Genomic DNA, 22,459 nt, shown 5'->3' with positions numbered 1-22,459 from the left:
GATATCTTTGACTTGATTGCACAGATACTATTTAAACTGAACTGAGCTGGATGATGACATCACTGAATTCAATGATGAACTGCCTTTAACTGAAAATTGAGGGTTTACTATTGTTCTTCTGCATTATTGACACACTATTTTCCTAATTAACGCTGTACAGTTGCTTTGACACAATCTGTATTGTTAAAAGCGCTATATAAATAAAGGTGACTTGACTTAATATATTTTACAAGCAACATCTTTTATTATGATCAGTATCACCATTGAAAATGTTTGGAAACCATGATAGAATTTACTATTTCAGGACAGTAAATTTTGAAGAATGTTGTTTATTTGAAATATAAATTTTCTGTAATATTATAAATGTTACACAATGTTTTTAAAGCCACAGTATATCAAACTATATAGTCATTTAAAATGTGATTTACGTTTAAATTTGATATATTTTGACTAAATTTCATGGATTTTCTTTATGTTTTGATCCTCTAAAAAACCCTAACTGTTCAGTGGTTTAGCACTGATGACATCAGGATGCAGTAATTAATGTCATGTTTCAAACTTTTTTCTGTGAACAGAGCAGAAGTCCTAGCTGGAGAAATCAAAGATCTTCAGGGGCAACTGGCGGATTACAACATGGTACACTAATTTAAACCAGTACTACAAGTCTCTTTATTTTAAATCAAGGAGTTAGATTTTGGGATGCATAATATAATTATTTAAATGATCTGTGTCTTTTAATTACCAGCTGGTTGACAAGCTGAACACAAACACTGAGATGGATGAAGTGGTGAATGACATCATCATGGTGAGACGACATTATTTACACAGCAACATCTTCCTCTCTGCTCTTCTCATGTTACTGCTCACTTTATTGTATGTTTGTCTCATTAGCTGAAAGCACAGAATGACAGAGAAGCTCAGAGTATGGACGTGATATTCACCGAGAGAAGAGAGTGAGTAGTTTTGTTTCTTCACAAGTAAAGGTTTGGCAGAGTTTGTGCACAAGAGGGCAGCAGCTGACCTGTGCAATGTTTCTCGATCTCCTCCCGAGTATGACTGCTTTTCAGCTCAATCATGCCAGAGCTGCTTTTTAAATGATTCTACATATTGCAGAAAAACTACATGCAATCAATTTAAGATATTAGAGATAAAATATTTCATACATCACTGACAAGCTTTAAAAAAGTATAAATTTGAATTACTTTGTGACAAAGTGCAGTGACAGCATATGCACACAACTTTTTAACATGCTGAGATTCATGCGTTTGCAGTTCAGTGACCTTTGATTTTCATATTTTAATGAATTTTTCATATTGCACTTCTACACTGGAATAAAAAGATCCTCACAGTTTAATGCAAGAGCTGGTAGCGTCATTGTTCCACCCGCTTGCAGCGCCTGTCCTCCTCCTGCTCAGATCTCGCTCATGACTCGTCAGCATCCGCGTGTTCTCTGTAGTTTCCCGGCTCAATGTAGCCGTCCTGTATAAAGCCATCATCTTCATCCTCAAAGGGCTGCAAGCTCAGTCCAGTGTCCAGGACCTCGTCCAGCTCCTGAGCGCTCGTGTCCGTCTGCTCTGTGTCCAGACTGAAGTTGGAAAAGCGTCCGGTATTGAAGACGCTGTGCTCCACGTCCTCACGGAGCCTCTGGTTCCGGTAATTAAACAGAAGCTTGTACCACGAGGGATATTTGACAGCGCATACAATGAGCATGGAAGTGCTGAGGGTTAGAGCCACGACACCGAGCAGGAACTTCCAGCTGTGGCTTCCTGTGAGTGTCTCACCATCCCTCGCCATCAACCCTGAGGAGAAACACATGCTCTGTAGAGTACACTGACGTCAGCTGTGTATTCAACAGTGTTTGTGAAAAATGTTTTTCTCATTGGCTATGCAGTTCTTTATCCTGTGTCCACTAAGAGGATCCACAGCAGAGTGCTGTAACTTCATCTTCTTTCGTTATTGGAGCTGCACTGTTTGAGCTCAGCACAAGTCACAGTGTGTTAGAGACGTCAGGCGTGTTACTGCGTGTGTGTTTACCTTTGCTGGAGCTGTTGACGTGACTGCTGTTGCTTGGCTCTACGGTGTGTCCTGTTGTTGATGTTGATCTGGTGTTTAATGTGGTAGCTGTAGATTTCTCCAAAGAAGTTTTGACGGTTGTGGCTTGAATTGAGCAGGAAGGGTTTCCATCAAGCACAGTTGTTTTCTGGGGGGTGTAACAAGTGACTTCTTTCCCTGCAAGACCAACACGTGATTTTGCAGATTAATAAATCAAAACAAACATTAAATAGGCAAAGACTTATAGACCATATCTGAAGATAAAAACCAACTAAAGGGCTCGTTCTCACCTATCAATACGCCGGAGTCGTTCAGCTCTTTGATGAGGCATGTGAGCGATCAGGAGCAGTTCAGTGGGTTGTCCTTCAGATCCAAACTCTTCAGATTTCTCACTCCTTTAAAGATGTCTTTGTCAAGGGTTTGCAAGCTATTTGCCCTCAGTGTAAGAATCTCTAGGTTTATGAGTTTGTCAAAAGCTCCAGGTGGCAGTGTCTGTATGAGGTTATAAGAAAGGTCTAGCATCTTAATCCTGAGATATTTCTGTAAGGTGTTTATATCCGAGGCGGACATCACAAGTGATTTGTTGCTCAGGATCCATCCGGTGATGTTTGTAGGTGTATCTTCAGGAATCTCTGTCAGGGATGTGTTGCTCATGTCCACCTGAACACAAATGGTGAATTGTTTTTCTTTGTGCAGACGAGTCCCTCTCCTATCAGCATGCTGCTGTCCCGTGTCTCTCTGCTTGTGTTTGTTGCTGTTTTATGTTATCTGCCATCAGACACAAAGATACTCATGGTCTTCTCTGGCTGGCATGAGACACAAAGTCACCCAGTGTTCTCTAGCGGAGAGAGGCCTGTTTCCTTGCTGTGATGCATTATTGTTCAGTTGCATTAAGGACAGATGCTTGTTTCATTCTCATCTTATAAACACAGACCAACTGGAAGGGTTCTTGTCTTTTTTTTTTTTTTTTTCAGCACCCAACTCAATTGCAGAATTAGTGTCATATGTTATGCACTTGCTCTCATGTGTGCAATTCTCAAGGTCTCTAACAGAGACATTGTCATTATAGTACATTGTCTAATATAGTTACTATTTTTTGAATGATCACATCTTTAATATGAATATGTTTTTCCGGGATCTGCAGTAATAGTAATGCTGGGCCAATTCTTATTTCTGGTATTAAAGGCTCTCTAGTTATAACTGTAGCTGTGTTTTTCTCCTCAACTCCTTCTAAAAATCTATGTCTTCCCTGTACTATATAGCACTCACAAGCCTTGTTGGATATTTACATGTGTCAGTGTTTTACGTCCTGTCCGTTTAACTCTTGATTGCTATATTTCTCCTGACGCCTGACAGCCTGTTGTCTCCATTTGCTTCATGGTTTGTTCAGTTCAAAAGTGATATTTGTTTTTCGTTTTGTTACAAGTTAGTCTTAACCATGCCTGGATATGAAGTTGCATTTAAGCATTTGAACAGTTTCTTTGTTACTTTAAAGTAAAGAATAACCTGTGGTGACCATTATAATGCCATAATTCCAGGTTTTCATAACATAATCAGTTTGTTTTAACTGGCTGCTAAGCATTACAGTTCTTTGAGTCAATCTAAAGTCAAACTGTTATGATAGCATTTTGGATCTTTGCCACATAATCTGAATAAAACATCAGTTTTTCACTTTTGTTATAGTTAAAATAAAAATAAAAGAAAAAAAAACTTTATAGATATGGATGTTAGAGTCACTTAGCCTTGAGTGCTTTGTAATAGTCTGTGTTAGCACATGCTAGAAAGAGCTCAGAAAGACAAAAACCTTTGCTCTCTCTAATAAAAAGACTGGCTAAAGATTGACTTATGATGAACTATGAGTTTTATTGTGTTGTTCCTGTAGCTAAAGCACCGATAGCAATTCCAAGGTCATGGGTTCGATTCCCAGGGAATGAATAAAGTGAGAAAAATGTATATCTTAAATGCAATGTAAGATGCTTTGGATAAACATGTCTGTCAAATTCATAAATAGTGAAATTTGGTACAGTCTCTAATACAATCATCAGAATAATTTTTAGTTTATCTTTATAGGCTGACATATAATAATATAATTACTGAAATAATTATCTGAATTAAGTTGTCATCGCACTGTAAATTGTCTAAATTTAGATATTATTTGAAAGCAAAGTTGTTTATTGTGGTAACAGTTTTTAGAGGTGTGAAGAGATGTGAATTGTGCTTTATTGCGCTCTTTAGTAATTTTATTTCAGTAATTCAGGATAGAGATCCTGGACAAGGAGTTGTGTGACACGATCTGATTTTCTTGATGTTGTAACACAGATGTGCATGATTGTGAAAGAAACTCAGGACTCAAACGCTGTTTTCTGTGAGCACACAGAGAGCCACGTCTCAGACAGCGTACCATTACAGAACTGAGTTCACTTTTCATCTTATCGTGCTTGAACGGACAAATACACACAATACATTAAACAATTGTGTGAGTAGTAAAACAACACAAATTCAAGCGGGGGAAAAATTCGTTTTTAAGTTTAGAAACACTTTGGTCCAAATGCCTGCTTTCCTCCAGCCCCCCACCCCACACACACGGACACACGCACACACACACACACACACACACACACACACACACACACACACACACACACACACACACACACACACACACACACACACACACACACACAGAGATACAGACACACACACACACACACAGAGATACAGACACACACACACACACACACACACACACACACACACACACACACACACACACACACACACACACACACACAACAACACCCACCCACACACACACACACACACACACACACACACACAGACGCACACACACACACACAGACACACCTACACACGCACACACACACACACCTGCACACGCACACACACAGACACAGACACACACATACGGTTAACTTTTGGGGCGTTTTGGGGGGTCTGAGATCACTCAAGCCGTGTTTCCACCGCTGGAACTTTACCCAGGAACTAGGGACTTTGGGCTGGTACTCGGTGTGTTTCCACCGCAGGAACCAGGAACTAAATAAAGTTCCGGGTAAAAAAATGCCCCTCAGAAAGTCCCTGCTTGCGAGGTAGTACTTTTTCAAAGTTCCGGAACTTTTGGGGGGCGGGACTTGTGCGCTGAGCATGCTGATTGGTTGAGTTCATGCAGCATTGTGATTTCAACCACCATTTATTCGGATAATTTTCAAAATATTACTGTTATTGTGTATGAAATTTAATTTTAAAAGTATTTCAGGCGAGAATGTAGTTGTTTAAAAAATCTGTGGTTTATTTATAAAGACAGCGCCTATTTAAAAATGTGTTTCGCCGATTTCGGAGACGATCACCTCCACGCGATCAGCGGGAGCTCAGAGCTTATGTATCCGCCGAGAGCAGTCTCACCTCGGCTAGTCCTTCTGATATGTGCCGCTGGCTCTGATGTCTCCTTAGTGGTTAAACATAAAATATAATTTGTTTTGGGTAAATCTAACAGGTAATCTTTGGTCTTTATTCAATTTATCTATATGTTATAATGAAAATAAAAAGGGGCAATTGATACAATATTTTGTTTCATTGTAATGGCTGTATATATGCACATTTCCCTGAACTAAGTTTCTTCATTGAACTAAGTACATTTCTTCGGCTATTATTATGTTTAAATGAAAACAAAAGGAGGCAGTGGTATTTTATATCCTATTTCGTTTTATTGTAAATATACAGTAAAGAAAATTGCAGAAGCCAAGGCGAGCTGACCGATGTTATCAAGTACTCTGCTGTTTGCAGAATTACCGGATTTGTGTCGTCACGGTCATCACACTCCCGAGTTGAATGCGCAAAGTCTGAACTACCGAGGATACAAGTCCAAAATTTGCATACATTGTATTGAGAAACGCGTGCAGACCTACGTCACCAGACTATTTGCCTAATCTTCACGGTACTTCAGACCTCGGTGGAAACACAGAAAGTAACAGGTCTGGGGGGAAAATAGTTCCTGGGGAAAAAAGTTCCTGGTACAATTGTTCTGGGTAATTTTGGTGGAAACACGGCATTGGTTTGTTCACATATGAGCTGAACCGCTCCGAGAGTGTTTGGAGGGCTCCAATGCAGTAGGTGTGAAAACACCCTTAGACACTGCTCCTCTTCAAGATTACCTGAAGAATATATCTGCACGTCCAGAGGAGTGTGGTTCTTGTGATTCCCAGTGTCCAGAGGATGGTTAGGATGATCTGCCGGTGAATGATGTTCAGTGTTATGAGGATGGATGATTATGGTGTATACTAACTTTCTCTGTCTTTCTCAGGAAAGAGGATATGATCAGAGCTGTGGAGGATGACATAGTCCAAGAGAAACAGGCTGCCCAAAACATCATTCAGAAGATGTCTGCTGATAAACAGGCCAAGTACACTGAGATGAAAGCCACCAATGAAGAGCTGCTGCAGGTTTGTCTCATTCCACCCAATAATACCATTATCTGTGTGATAACTGTATCAGCAGAATGCATGTAACAGTACTAATGTGTTATTGTCACAGAGCTGAATTCTTTACATAAAGATATGAACCCATACTTGGTTTAAAAACCTAACCTTTACTTTGATGTGGAGAGCGGTTGGACACACACTAGGGATGCGCGGTATACCGGCACTGGAAAAATAACAGTATACATTATATTTCAAATGGTTTGATGTCATAATTTTGCTAAACTCGGTATTTCATACACTGCTGTTCAGAAGTTCACCTGTAGGCAGCAGTGCTTCCCAGACTGCTGTGAAATCAGTAAACGTGACAGAACAATGTGATGGATCATCAAACAGATAAAACTCCATCAACGCGCCAGAAACTAGTAAATAAAGTCAAAAGTAGAAGTGAAATATGGCATTATTTTGCATACAAAACAGATGACAAAGGTGAACGAACTGACCTTACTGCACCTGTATGCAAGCATTGCTATAAGGAGGCAACACATCAAATTTTTCCAAGCATTTGTCACTGGCTCATCCTGATCTTTTCCACAAATTTAAAGATCCACAGGTGAGTGCATCATTCATAAATTCAGATTCATTTAACTTTTATTCACAACTGATCAACGCATTTACATAAGATGTGATACAGAGTAAACATGAAAACTCAAACGTGAGTGTGTGTCACCAGTTTAGTTTTGGTCACATAAAATTTGCACTTGCAATGAAATGAAACCATGAAATTTTGAATGAAGCAAGAGTTTTGCTATATTAATTTTAGCATCAATAATATAAAGTGAATATTTCTGCCACGCTGCCAACTGTAATATGAAGTATCGATTCAGTATAGATACCGAGGTATTACATTCTGGTATTGTACCGAAGCCAAAATTATGGTATCTATCGAGCCATCCCTAACACACACACACAGAGAAACACAAACACACACACACACACACCATGTTGCGTTGCTTGTATTTGTGTATTTGAGGAAATGCTTTTTATTACTTATTATACTTTTTTAATATTTTTTCATGTTATATGACTGTGACTGGTGTTCAGTGAGTTATTGAATCATTGTAGTACCTGACCCAATGTTTTCATTGTTTGTTTTGGTTTTTTGCTTGGATAAATATTGGAGTTTTTTTTTTCCTTTGAACTTTTTCATGTTTTTTTGCACAAGTGGCCACTTTACTGGCTTGGGGAGAGAACAAAATAAAAGGGAAAAATGGCATTTAACTTCCTCAATTCATTTTTTTTAAGGATTTTTTTCAACTGTATCGGCAGCTGTTTTTCGACAGTTGTATATAATTTAAACCGTAAAACATGGGGAGCGATAGCGACACCGATGTCATTGGTTTGATTCCAAGGCAATGCAAGATCTGGAGAAATGACTAGTCAGGTTTACTTTTACTTTTTTACTTTTGTTCACTGGCACACCTCATCTGCCATCGTCTCTCATCTGCATCCAGGAGCTGGATTCCCTTCAAGAGGAACTGGACGCTCTGATGAGTAGGAAAGAGACGATTGAGGCGGTGAGTGGACACACACACACAACACTTGCAGAAGCTGTCAGTGTTTCCTTGCTTTCAAATTATAACCATTCTCCCACACGGTTTCACCAGTGAACTCTTGATGAATCAGGACGTTGTTGTGCTGCTGATGTGTAAAGAAACACTGTACTATTATGTTAGTCAAGTCAAGTCACCTTTATTTATACAGATTGTGTCAAAGCAACTGTACAGCATTAACAAGGAAAATAGTGTGTCAATAATGCAAAATGACAATAGTAAACAGTAATTTTTCAATTAAAGGCAGTTCATCATTGAATTCAGTGATGTCATCATCCAGCTCAGTTCAGTCTAAATAGTATCTGTGCAATCAAGTCAACGATATCGCTGGAAATGAAGTGTCCCCAACTAAGCAAGCCAGAGGCGACAGCGTCAAGGAACCAAAAATCCATTGGTGACAGAATGGAGAAAAAACCTTGAGAGAAACCAGGCTCAGTCGGGGGGCCAGTTCTCCTCTGACCAGACGAAACCAGCAGTTCAATTCCAGGCTGCAGCAAAGTCAGATTGTGCAGAAGAATCATCTGTTTCCTGTGGTCTTGTCCCAGTGGCCATCTGAGACAAGGTCTTTACAGGGAATCTGGGGCTCATCTAGTTGTCCTGGTCTCCGCTGTCTTTCAGGGAGACCATGACGACCAGATCCACCATCTGGTCTGGATACGTACTGGATTCAAGTGACTGTCACCGATGTAGCTTTGGTTCCTTGCCGCTGTCGCTTCTGGCTTGCTTAGTTATTGCCACTTCATTTACAGTGATATCGTTGACTTGACTGCAAATTATTGCACAGATACTATTTAAACTGAACCGAGCTGCATGATGACATCACTGAATTCAATGATGAACTGCCTTTAACTGTCATTTTGTATTATTGACACACTGTTTTCCTAATTAATGTTGTTCAGTTGCTTTGACACAATCTTTTTTGTTTAAAGCGCTATATAAATAAAGGTGACTTGACTTGACTTGACTGCAGTGACCCTCTGATCTGGATACAGACTGGATCTGGTGGCTACAGTGACCTCAGAATAAGAGAGAAACAGACTAATATTAGCGTAGATGCCATTCTTCTAACGATGTAGCAAGTACATCAGCTGTTAAGGGAAGTGTTCGCGGTTCCGGTTTACCTAATTAATGCAGCCTAAAAATCCTTTAACGGATTTTAATATAAGAAATGTGTTAGTGTGTTATGTGTAAGCAAATTTAAAGAGATGGGTCTTTAATCTAGAATTAAACTGACAGAGTGTGTCTGCTTCCCGAACAATGTTAGGTAGGTTAACGCAGTTTATTTTGATATTCTAGGTATTATCAAATTGCCAGAGTTTTGAGAACGCAGCGGACGTGGAGGACTATAATGTATCAAGAGCTTGTTCAGATACTGAGGTGCTAAACCATTCAGGGCTTTATAAGTAATAAGCAAAGTTCCATAGTTTCTGTTACATGTTAATGTGTTTGATAAAACTAAATTCATGCTCTCAACAGACATGTTTGTTATACGTTACAACACGCAGCTGTTTCACATCTATTTTGCAAGGTGAAACCTTTGACAGAGTAACAGTAGACCTATGTTCAGTGCTTATTGTCAAGTTCTTTTACGGCAGCCATATAAAATTAGTTCAGTTGTGGAGAGCTTTAATGAAGTGGAATAAACTGCCTGATTTGTACACTGTATGTCACATTTGAAATCTGTGCTGCTACAAACATTCACACTCTTGTGTCTTGTGTTTGCAGGATCTGGTTCACTCTCAGGCTAAACAGGAAGCAGTCGTGCTGCATGAGAAACTACTGGAGCTGGAGAACCGTAAAGATGCCATGCTGGCTGAAGACAGGACCATGGGCTCTCCACAAGAGGAGCGAGAAAGCCTCTTTAAACAGGTCTCTAAATGACTTATATTTTGCATTAAAATATTTCAAGTGACTTTACTTCATGATTGTTCTTTTGCTGGTTTAGGTGAAAGAAAACAACCAGGAAATAGCCAGCATGGAACGACAGTATGTATTTCTAAAATACATTTGTGTTTGTTTTGTTCATACGTGGATATTCACTCACTCATTAGTAGAGCCAGAGCGATATTTCATTTAGCCTATATTATCGGCTGATAAGAGCCTGTCGCCGATGTATCGGTATCTGCAAATATGCCGCCGTTTTGCCACCGATATGAACAAAGTCAAGTCACCTTTATTTATATAGCGCTTTTAAAGGGATAGTTCACCCAAAAATGAAAATTATGTCATTAATGACTCACCCTCATGTCGTTCCAAACCCGTGAGACCTCCGTTCATCTTCGGAACACAGTATAAGATATTTTAGATTTAGTCCGAGAGCTTTCTGTCCCTCCATTGAGAATGTATGTACGGTATACTGTCCACGTCCAGAAAGGTAATAAAAACATCTTCAAAGTAGTCCATGTGACATCAGAGGGTCCGTTAGAATTTTTTGAAGCATCGAAAATACATTTTGGTCCAAAAATATCAAAAAAAACTACGACTTTATTCAGCATTGACTTCTCTCCCGGGTCTGTTATGAGCGCGTTCACCTCACATCCGGTTCGCGAACGAATCACTCGATGTAACCGGATCTTCTTGAACCAGTTCACCAAATCGAACTGAATCGTTTGAAACGGTTCGCGTCAACAATAAGCATTAATCCACAAATGACTTAAGCTGTTAACTTTTTTAACATGGCTGACACTCCCTCTGAGTTCAAATAAACCAATATCCCGGAGTAATTCATTTACTCAAACAGTACACTGACTGAACCGAGCCAGATAACGAACGAAACATTGACTCGTAAATGAATTACTCTTGCTTGTCCTACACAGTTACCTTGTTTAATTCCTTAATTCAAGTTATATATATTTTGTTCTATTTGTGTAATTTAAGTTATTTATAATAAGTGAAGTTTACTGTTAAGTGCATTGATGTCAGACTCATTCTGAATAATAAAGTGTATTGTTAAATACCCTGCCCTCCACTACATAGGCCTATGTTTGTCACATCATTATAAGTGTTTGATCACCACATTTGAGTTATCATTTCAAATAAATGTTTATATATGTGTGTATATATAATGTGTATATATAATCAAAAATAAATTTATGTAGGCTATATACTGTATTTTAATATAGTACCAGTCAAAAGTATGGACACACTAATGTGAAGTGTGTCCAAACTTTAGACTATAATATACTATAATATAGCCTACACATAAAGAATATTGGCCGATATATCGGTATCGGTCTTTTTTACTCCCTAATATCGGTATCGGCATTAGCCCCCAAAAAACCCATATCGGTCGGGCTCTACTCATTAGATGCACATCACTGCAATGAAAACACCCATGTTCGTAGCAGTTTATCATATTGACTTATATAGTATGTGTCTTATAATTGACAATTAGCATCCTGTTTTTATGTAGGCTGTCAGAGGTACGTGAGAAAATTAGCCATCTCACGGAAGAGATGCGACAACTAGATGCTGACATGGAGGAACATCAAGGTGCGATTTTCTCTAAATATGAAAATACATTCATTTAATGGGGATGATCATATTCTGTGCTGATTTAGAGAGAAAGGAACGGTGAAGGGGACAATAGTAGATGACAAGCCTGATTCACACTCTGGTGGCCCATATAAGCATCACATTTTTATTTTAAAGAGAAATTAAAATTACAGTTACTACATCTGTGTCTAAGGTATGTCTCAAAAATAGTCACACATTATATGTTGCATTTCAATGCAATATTGTTCATTTTAAACCTCAAATTAATATTTGAACACAAATATTTTATCAGAATGAATATATTTGTAAGACTTGTTGTACTTTCTTTATTGGTTGAGGTTTGTGCACACGGTCAGAGAAGTGTTTTGAAGTTTAATGGCAAGTTGTAAAATGAATTTTTTGATCATGAACACAAAAACCCTGCCTGCACCAATCAGTGCATGGAAATTAAAATGCATCTAATGTGATCAGTGAAGCTGTGTGAGCTGGACGTTCAGTGTCTGCTGCTGTTTCAATTCACAGATCATACGAAGTGCATTTCCCAATCTAAAATAAAAAAAGGCATTTTTGTCAACTAGACTACTAGGGTTAGGACTCGATCAGACTGTTTGGACTGATTTTCCTGGCTCTGGTTAGAACTCTGTACTGATGGAGCTTTCAGCCATAAGTGCATTACAATAATATGTATGAATGCATAAAATGACTTGTGTCTTTAGTGGAATTAATATTACTGTAACTGTGCTGATACTCAGAACAACAGCAGTGTTGCTTATAGAAGTCTCCAGATACTGCTGTTAGTTGTAATATTTATTCAGGTGTTTAATAATAATAATAATTATGATACTTCCTTCTTATTACCTCAGCATGATTGGGCAGACGGAAGGAGCCTGCATCCCAATTTGTGTACAATTATGCACTATTCTGTACTGTTTTTAGCATAAATCAGGGGTTCTCAACTCTGGCCCTCGAGGTCTACTTTCCTGCAGAGTTTTTCTCAAATCTTGATCTAACACACCTGAACAATCTAATCCAGTTCTTCAGGATTACTAGAAACGTACGATTAGGATTAAGATTTGAGGTTACTCTGCAGGAAAGTGGAGCTTGAGGGCCAGAGTTGATAACCCCTGGTATAAAAAGTGTGATTTATAATGTCAATAAATAGTGTGGTTTATAGTGTGATTTATTTAAATTCACAGGGGAACGAACCCAAAAGTACAAGGAGCTGCAGAAGAGAGAAGAGGAAATTGACTGTGAGTCTTTGTCACTTTCACACAACCCTGAATTTAAATGTTGCATTAAAACTCTATTACATTCAAATTCATGAAATATCTTTAAATAATTTTTAAGTAATTAAAAAATTAAATAAATGCTTTATATATATATATATATATATATAAATATATATATATATATATATATATATCAAATTCACTTGTTTTTTACTTTTCAATGCAAAAAGAAAACAAAAAAGTTAAAGCAAAAAAAGGAATAAATAAGAAATGAAGATATGCTTTAATGGTATGTTTTTTTTTTTTTTTTTTTTATGAAATGATGTGCCAATTCAAAGGTCATCAGGGGCCAACCTCAAGTCTAAACAAACCGCGCTGTGTTTATTATCTTATTGATGAGCTGATCATAAAAAGTGAAAGTGACGTCACATACAGCCAAGTATGGTGGCCCATACTCAGAATTCGTGCTCTGCATTTAACCCATCCAAAGTGCACACACACAGCAGTGAACACACACACACCGTGAACACACACCCGGAGCAGTGGGTATCATTTATGCATCATGTGTGTTCTTGCAGCATATCTGAACACATTTGAGGAGAATAAATCTCAGGAGCAGCAGCTGATCAGAGACGCACAGAGCAGCATCGTGGCTTTACTGGAGCACTCCAGCAGGGTACAGCACATCTGATCTCACATCAGTCCAGACTCTCTTTAATGTAGCAGAGATTCACTTGTCATTTTCATGCACTGTGTGTGTGGTTTTTCTCTCCAGAACCTCAATCGTCTGCAGCAGCTGTCAGCAGTCACCGCTCAAGAGCTCCGGTCCATGCAGGAGGATCTGAGCTTCAAAGAGACAGAGATGCAGAAGTCTCAAAGCACAGCAAAAGGCCTTTCCTCAGGTTCGTCTCTCCCTGTCTGTCTGCACCAGCGCTGTACATCTCTCACGGACTGCGAGTGATTTCATGTCTGAATAAGTCTGTTGATCTGCATAGCCCCTTTCACACTGAGATTCCGGATAATACACTGATAATGTGTCCCGGCAATTGTTCCTGGATTGTTAGATTTTGGTTCATTCACACTGCCAGTGATTTCCCAGAATCTGTGCGTGCACACACAACCTGTAAAGGTCCCGTAATGACACGTGACATCAGGATGTGACGTGTAATGTATGAATCGAAAACGCTAGGCACGTTAACTTTCACTTAAGCCGGTGAACGATCTCAGCTTCAGCACGGATGAGGAGCTAACTGGTCTCTGCTTCATTTCAGTTTGCACTTCTTTTTTTGTCGCAAACGTTGATCTGCCTTCAAAAGACCCGGTAAAAGAGTTGCATGATAACGTGTGTGATCACCATGACACATCGTTTACGACATTGTTTCTGGCTTTTGTTCACACAGAGGACCGGGACTGAACCCGGCAATGTTACTAGGTCCCCAACCCGGGATCGATCCTGAAATCAATCCCGGGACGTGTTTGCATTCACACAAAAGGCAATCCGGCAATTATCCGTCAATTTTCCGGGACCAACGTGCAGTGTGAAAGAGGCTTATGTGAGTGTGACATGACGTCAGGAAGACAGAATGGCATAAATGAGGAAACACAGTCAGATCAGACAGTGTGAACAGCTGAAGATCCTCCTCTCTTACTCTCTCTGTCATTTATTAAGGTGTGAGCTGATGGCCAGTGAAGGGCCTTTTCTTCTTTAAGTGACGTGACATACAGCCAAGTATGGTGACCCATACTCAGAATTCGTGCTCTGCATTTAACCCACCCAAAGTGCACACACACAGCAGTGCACACACACACACACCCCGCCTTGTTATAAGACGTTCTTCTTTAATTCACAGAAATACGCCACATGGCTTCCTCTCAGTGTCTCTCTTCCTAGCAGTCAGGCCCTGTTCGTCTTTGTTTGTTCATCTTGTATTATTTCATATTCACAGTCCAGCAGAAACAAATTTTGAAGACATTTGCTGTGTGTGAGAGAGAGAGAAAGGGAGGCAATATCTGTGAGGAGAAACTTTAACTGTTAGTCATGAAGCCGCAGTACATTAATAAAAATATAGTGTTCTGTATAATGACTGCTGCTAATGGAGAAATGATTCCAGTAATTCAAACCATTGCTTTCATCCCAGAGGAGAGAGAGAGAGAGAGAGAGAGAGATTGTTGTATACGTGTGTGTGTGTGTGTGTGTGTGTGTGTGTGTGTGTGAGAGAGAGAGAGAGAGAGAGAGAGAGAGAGAGAGAGAGAGAGAGAGAGAGAGAGATTGTTGTATACTTTTACTATGTAGAGCACTTTGGTCAACTCTACGTTGTGTTTAAATGTGCTATATAAATAAAAGATAGAAAGAAGAGTGTGTGTGTGTGTGTGTGTTGATGGTCAGATTGGAGCACTGGTGAAAGGACTCCTAGAGAAGGAAACAGTCCAGAAGTGCTCAGAAGTGCTGACAGGGTTTTTTGACTGTTACACACACACGCTCTCACACACTCTCACACACACACTCAAACATCAAAAACAAAACACACACACTCTATCACACACTCTCACACACACACGCTCTCACACACTCTCACACACACACGCTCTCACACACTCTCACACACACACGCACGCACACACTCACACACACACACACACACACACACACACTCACTCACGCACACTCTCTCACACACAGACACACACTCTCACACTCACACGCACTCTCTCTCTCTCACACACACACACACACACACTCTCACACTCACACGCACTCTTTCTCTCACACACACACACACTCTGACGTACTCTCATGCACACACGCACTCGCACACACTTACACACACACACACACACACGCACTCACGCAAACACACACACACGCACTCTCACACACATGCACACTCTCACACATACACACACACGCACTCACACACACACACACACACTCTCACGCACACACACACACACGCACTCACACACTCTCCCGCACACACACACACACTCTCACACACACTCTCTCTCACACACACTCTCACGCACACACGCATTCTCTCTCTCTCTCACACACACACACACACACACAGAGTCTCTCTCCAAACATTGAGCTGGGCCTTCTGCCTATCAGAGGGAAGCGGCCTTCTTCCACTTCCTTCCTGTACATGCCCCCCCCCACCTCCCGTGGTCCAGCACACAGATCAGCAGGTCTCCTGGTGGGACTCAGGTTAGGGCTCAATGTCCCGAGGACGGGCTTTTCTGCATCTCACGCTGACCGGCAGGCACGTCCTGTTTCTTGTAGATCTGTGCGTCTGCAGCAGAGCAGGATTAAGTGTGTCATGAATCTTTGTAACGGAGTAGTAAAGGTAATAGATCATGACCTCTGAACCCTGTACTGCTTCCTGCCCTCATGCTCTTCTCACAAGCAGCACACAGTAACTACACATGTGCTTGTGGCACAAAAATGATCGTGAAAATTAGCCAAAGTCTTGAGCTCAAAAGACACCTAATGGGTAAAGCTACATGGTGTTTTCTGTCTAAGGACACTATTGTCTTCTGAAGAACTGCTTAGAGCCGAACCGAACTTTCCACCATTATTTCACTGAACTAAACTGATCTGAATAATGACTATTGTCTTCAGTGGAGCTGGTTTACAGCAGATTTGGATTTGTCTCATATTTAATGAAGTTTGCATCACTGATTCTGTGTTACTGTGAAGTTGCAAAACGATCTGTATTGTGTAAAGTGCTATAGAGAGATGTTTGTAGTGACACCTGTAGGATAAACAGCAGCTCTACACAGTCCAAAATACAGCTTTTATATTTGAAATGCTGATGTTGATTGATGTTTTGTGATGTTTATTCATGCAGAGAGTGAGCGTCTACAGCAGGACCTGCTGAAAGTGGAGCAGTTGGAAAGCAAAGTGAGCACAGAGCTGCAAACTCTGAGAGATCAGCTCAAGCTCATGAAGCAAGAGATCCACACATACAGAGATCTGGACGCTCTCAAAGCTGCCGGAGAAGACCGCAAAAAGGTAAGGAATCCACTATTTACACACTCAGCAGCTCTATTAGTTTAATAACAATTTCTGTTCACTGAAATATCAATTTCAGCAAGAAAATTGTGGATTAAACGTGCAAGGCTTCAAACATTTCTTACCCTTCAGTGTAACCAATAAATGTTTAGCCATCTGAAGCATTGAAATGTAAGTTTGTGATATTCTTGATAAATTGCTGATGTATATCCTTGAGATTGAGAGCTTTAAAATCATCAGACCGTCTGCCAGTGTTTCGTTGGAGGGTCTGCTTCTGTCCACAGTGCTCTGATCATATTCTGTCAGGTGATTTGTCTGCAGGTGTTTAAGTTCATCTTGGTGCTCCAGCAGTTCAGGTTTGAGGATCATGACGCTATCTGTTTCACGGTTTAGCATTGGTGTCTGACTAAAGTTTTAGCGGCTGCAGCTCTTTCATGGGTGCTGGCTTTGTGATGTTTTTGTGGAAACAGGCTCTTCGAGGTGAATGTTGAGGTTTTCTGTCTCTGTACTGCAGTACTTCTGTGTTGTTTGGGCACAATGATTCTTAGCGTCTGTCCGATGGTCTCTATCATTGACGTTCAAGTTTCATTCACTATTCTTCTTCTCTGATGAAGTCTTGCCATGCTTGCCACACTCTTATCTGTATGACTTATTAAAAGGAAAAAAGCCAACAAGATGTCTGAGATCTACTGAAGATGACTCTTTGTCTCAGCCTAGAGCTGGTTAAAGGCAAGAGGTGATCGTGCATTTGCAAAAGTTGGGCCAATGCTATGGAATAGTCTTCCTTTATCTGTGAAAACTTCTAATTCTTTCTGTCTATGAAATCTTATTTTCTTACTTTGGCTTTTTAAACAGTGTATGTTAAAATTTTATTGTTCTTATTGATATTATCTTTTATCATTGATTTATCTTATTTCTACATCAAAAAAATAAACTAATGAATGAATGAATGAATGAATAAAAAAAACAATAAAAAAATAATACTTTGTGTCTGCAGTTATAATCATAAAGATTGTTGTTCTTAAAACACCAAACTATTGGGCTGTTAAGGTTACAGATGCTCCTGCTAAAAGAGCTTCCGTGATTTGCTCTTTTCTGGACATCTGACAGTCACTCAGTTCTCACATGATTTGTACTAAACACTGCTGAACACAACTTACGCTTCACTGATGTACAAACTGGAGAATGATGACGATACATAAAACATAATCGCAATGTTTGTTTTTCTCACTGTAGCCTACACCATAAATTATATTATCCCTTATAGTAATGGATAAATAACATAATATAATATATAATAAATGTGGTGGTTATGTCACATGCGGTTCTAGTGATAGTCTCACAGCACTTTGGGTGCCGTTTGTCCCATCAGAGACTGCAGGAGGATCGAGTAACACTCACTCAGAGGAAGGACACATTCAAGAAGATAATACACAACATGAATGAGGAGTACGAGTCCCTTAAGAACCAGTTACAAGAGAACGAGACCCATGTGGAGGTGAGAGACGCACTCCATTCAGCTTCAGATCTGTTTCTGTTTCTCACTCAGTAGCTGTCCTGTGCTGTAGATTTCACTGACCATTTCTGTCTAACAGAGGAAACCGTACTGTCCAGACTTCACATTGTGTTGATAAAGACAGAGAATAAACAATAAACAATAATTCACAATCAACATTCACACTTTCTACCAAAATTCCAAAACTCACACTCCTAAACTACCTACACCCAACACATCTGAACCGTTTCAGTGCAGGAAACACTCTCAAACTCCAGACATGTGATTTGGTGGGTAATGGATGAACTCAGATGGGCTCATTCCCATTTCTCTCAGTCATCATGTTTACTTGCACTCAAGATAATGACTTTTTCCAGGGTTTTTGGAAACCGTAGCATTCTAAAATATTCTGTAAACGCAAACATGTTTTCTTAATTTCATCTTAAAATACAGGACCATCCCATCACACGGGACGGATGGCAAACCTTGTCATAAAACAGTTCTCAAAGGGAGATGTATATATTTCAGTCAGTATATTTTCATCAAGCGTTTGATCTTATAATATATTCAGTGACATCAAAGATGTTTCTTTTCAGCCCTGGGATATGAGATCAGTAAAATTATGTTTTCTGCATGTTTTCAAATAACATCCAAGACCTATTTTGGCTACATAGTACAGTAATTTTGGTTCCTTTTGTTTGTTGTTGGATGGATGGATGCGGACAGAGTGAACTTTCATTCTTTTTTTTAGATAATAATGAAGGTAGTTTTATTTGTCAGACCCCCCTGAAACACACTATCCTGCTAACAGTCCTGCTATCCATGAATCTGACGTCCCTCACCATTGTTATATATTTCCCAGCCTTAAAGCTGCCCTGTTTAAGCATTAAATCAAGTCCATCTTATTTGTATAGTGCTTTATAGAAGGCATTATAAGCTATAACAGACATAACAATTACAGACATAACAGTATGACTTTCTGTAAAGCTGCTATAAAGCAATGTTGTGGAAAGCGCTGTACAAATAAAGTCGACTTGAGTTGACTTTGAGACTGAAGTTTATCTGCATGACAAGCAAAATAGAGCTGAAAGGGAGTGCCGCTTTCTGTTGAGTGAGTTTTTCAGTTGTGTTTGTGATTTAATGTTTTGCTGTCTGTTTTTTCAGCTGACCAATATGGAGAGGAAGTGGCAGCATCTTGAGCAGAACAACTTTGTGATGAAAGAATGTATCCTTGTATCATGTATGGATTTCTGTGGGAAGTGTAAATACAGTTGATGTGTTGCCCTTCTTAACTCTATTGTGCAGTCATCGCCTCCAAAGGTGTAGAGAGCGATTACCGCCCAGTGATGAAGAACGTCAACAAACAACTGCTAGAGTACAATAAGATACTGGTTGATACCCTGCAGAGAAACTGAGGAGGGGGAGCACTTCCTGTCTGCAGCAGTTTACTAACCTACTTCCTGTTCAAGATGAGCCCAGCATTTGACATTCGACATGACTTTGTGTGATTCTAGAATATGATCCACATTTCATAATCTCAGGTGTATCAGAGTCTTGTGTTATCGGTGAGATTCGAGTCATGTCACAGTCTGTAGAGCTAAATAATTACATTTGTGTGTAATTCATGTGATTTGTTTTCCACAGTAAAAGACTGGTTTTATTAAACTTGTGGTTACTATGAGTGAAGCATCAATGTAGTGTCTGTTTACAGTGAAAGCTGTCACGTAACCTGAGTGAAAGTCGAGCTTTGATAGGTGAGGCATTTACTGTGAGTGCAGGAATCTTAGATTAAAGGGTTAGTTAATTCACCCAAAAATGAAAATTAGACTGTGTTTTACTCACCCTCGAAGCATCCTAGGTGAATATAACTTTCTTCTTTCAGTCAAATCCAGTCGGAGTTATATTAAAAATTGTCCTGGGTCTACCAAGCTCTATCATTAGAGTCAGTGGGTGTTACAGTTGAACAGTCCACAAGTCGTCAAATAAAGTGTGCGCATCCATAATAAACGTGCCTCACACGACTCCGGTGGGTGAATAAGGGCCTTCTGTAGCGAATGCATGCGTTTTTGTATGAAAAATATATAGATTTCAAACATAATAAACACTTTTCTCTCACTTCCGTTATCTTTTTATATGCGGAAGCTGTTGACGCAGCACGTAAACGCAGCACACGCCTCTGAGATATGCAAGTCTCACAAGTTTATGTATAGGAGCAAAGGAAGCAAATTTCCTTACTTTAGCAAAGGAAAACCAGTCTCATCTTGGTTTATATCGAAATCCTCCAACATTTTTCTTTGCAAACAAACCCTCAGTACTTACAACTAATTACCGACATCATTTTTTTTTCTCCCCCCTCCACATTCGTCACTAATCACGCAGCGCTGACATCCGCCGCAGCGACTTTAGTGTATGACAGTTAGCGGAAGTGAGAGAAAAGTGTTCATTACATTTGAAATATGGATATTTTTCTTACAAAAACGCATGGATTTGCTACAGAAGGCCTTTATTCACCCCCCGGGGTCGTGTGAGGCACGTTTATTATGGATGCGCACGCTTTATTTGACTTGCGGACTGTTCAACTGTAACACCCACTGACTGTAATGATAGAGCTTGGAAGAGCCAGGACAATTTTTAATACAACTCCGACTGGATTCGTCTGAAAGAAGAAAGTTATATACACATAGGATGCCTCGAGGGTGAGTAAAACACAAACTAATTTTCATTTTTGGGTGAACTAACCCTTTAACAGCAGGAAGCTGAAAATATATTCTGTTGACTGATTTCTGTAGAACTCAATGGAAAATCCCCACTTAAATAAAAAAGCAAGTGTGTGTGTGTGAGAGAGAGAGAGAGTGTGTATGTGTGTGTGAGAGAGAGAGGGAGAGAGATTTTTTTTATCGAGAGATAAAATATATAGAGCGAGAGTGTGTGAGAGAAAGAGAGAGAGAGTGTGTGTGTGTGTGTGTGTGTGTGTGTGTGTGTGTGTGTGAGTGTGAGAGTGTGTGTGTGTGTGAGAGAGAGAGAGAGAGAGTGTGTGTGTGTGTGTGTGTGTGTGTGTGTGTGTGTGTGTGTGTGTGTGTGTGTGTGTGTGTGTGTGTGTGTGTGTGTGTGTGTGTGTGTCTGTCTGTGTCTGTTAGTGTGAGTGTGTGTGTGTGTCCATGTCCGTGTGCAGACTTACAGTATGTGCTGGTCGACAGAAGGATAAATGGTCCAGAATGAAGAATGTTTGTTACATTTGAAACTCTATAGTTGATTCAAACTGCAGTTTCAGAAATCTGTAGTTTGTGCAGGCAGTTGCACTGATCAGCGAGTGCGAAGCATTTATGACAGTGTATAGCAGTGTCTGCCCAGGTCTGGCTCTGAGCCTGTTCTGGGTGTGCAGCCACAGAGAGGAAGTCCACCCTGCTTCAGCGACTGACCTCATAGAGCCTGAAGAATCCTCCTCCATCATTTGCAAGTCATCTTCTAGTTTCTTACTACTGAACAGACACTGTTCACCATTAGACACTGATAAGATGGATGTGTGTGATCTGCATAATTAAAACTCTTTCTAAAAGAGTAATGAGCTTTAGCTGACACACACACACACACACACACAATTCTACACACAGAGGAGGAAACTAAGCCCTGTCTAAACATTAATTCTTTAAGCTGTTCCTGCCTACAGTCAAAGGGCTGTGAGAATATTTTTCCTACCACATGTGGGTAAGTGGCCAAAGCTGAAATAGTTTTATCATTTTTTTAAAACAAACTCTTGACTTTGTAATGATTATTTTTGGGGAAGAATGGTGTAGTTATGACTAAAGAATAGTCAGTTCAGGTTTGCCAAACTCAGTTCCTAGAGGGCCAGTGCCCTGCAGAGTTTTGTTCCAACCCTGCTCCAACGCACATACCATGTAGTTTTCAAATAAGCCATATAACAATTTTACATTTCCAAACATTACTTTTGCGAGTCCTGTTATACTCCATCAGGTGGTTTGATCTACGCAGATACCGAGTCGGCCTGGGATTAAAGGAACAGTTCGGACTGAAGTCTAGGTCCAAAGAAGAACTGGCTTCTCAAAGATCTTAGAACAAACCATTTGCAAACTTTTAAAAACATGCACAGGTGTACAGTCCATTGGACAAAA

At 39.9% G+C, this 22,459-nt stretch overlaps 2 protein-coding genes across 3 annotated transcripts in view; one reads left to right on the top strand and one right to left on the bottom strand.

Moving 5' to 3' along the window:
- LOC109087795 (intraflagellar transport protein 74 homolog) overlaps positions 1-20,020 on the top strand; it is a 23,837-nt gene extending 3,817 nt beyond the window's left edge. For both annotated transcript variants that reach the window (XM_042751317.1, XM_042751311.1), the window contains exons 6-20: positions 576-636; positions 746-805; positions 892-953; positions 6,371-6,509; positions 8,000-8,062; positions 9,824-9,967; positions 10,044-10,084; positions 11,511-11,590; positions 12,790-12,843; positions 13,401-13,498; positions 13,598-13,724; positions 16,671-16,834; positions 18,207-18,332; positions 19,494-19,554; positions 19,635-20,020. In XM_042751317.1, the coding sequence (XP_042607251.1) occupies positions 576-636; positions 746-805; positions 892-953; positions 6,371-6,509; positions 8,000-8,062; positions 9,824-9,967; positions 10,044-10,084; positions 11,511-11,590; positions 12,790-12,843; positions 13,401-13,498; positions 13,598-13,724; positions 16,671-16,834; positions 18,207-18,332; positions 19,494-19,554; positions 19,635-19,744 (1,390 nt within the window). In that variant the 3' untranslated portion in view covers positions 19,745-20,020. The remainder of the gene's footprint in view (positions 1-575; positions 637-745; positions 806-891; positions 954-6,370; positions 6,510-7,999; positions 8,063-9,823; positions 9,968-10,043; positions 10,085-11,510; positions 11,591-12,789; positions 12,844-13,400; positions 13,499-13,597; positions 13,725-16,670; positions 16,835-18,206; positions 18,333-19,493; positions 19,555-19,634) is intronic.
- The window catches only part of LOC109096568 (MOB kinase activator 3B), a 182,595-nt gene that overhangs the window by 93,789 nt on the left and 66,347 nt on the right, over positions 1-22,459 (bottom strand). The gene's annotated exons all lie outside the window — the stretch shown is intronic.

This window comes from Cyprinus carpio, chromosome A5 (assembly GCF_018340385.1).
Source record: "Cyprinus carpio isolate SPL01 chromosome A5, ASM1834038v1, whole genome shotgun sequence".
NCBI classification, from domain to species: domain Eukaryota; kingdom Metazoa; phylum Chordata; class Actinopteri; order Cypriniformes; family Cyprinidae; genus Cyprinus; species Cyprinus carpio.
This window is presented reverse-complemented; position numbering and strand designations above follow the sequence as displayed.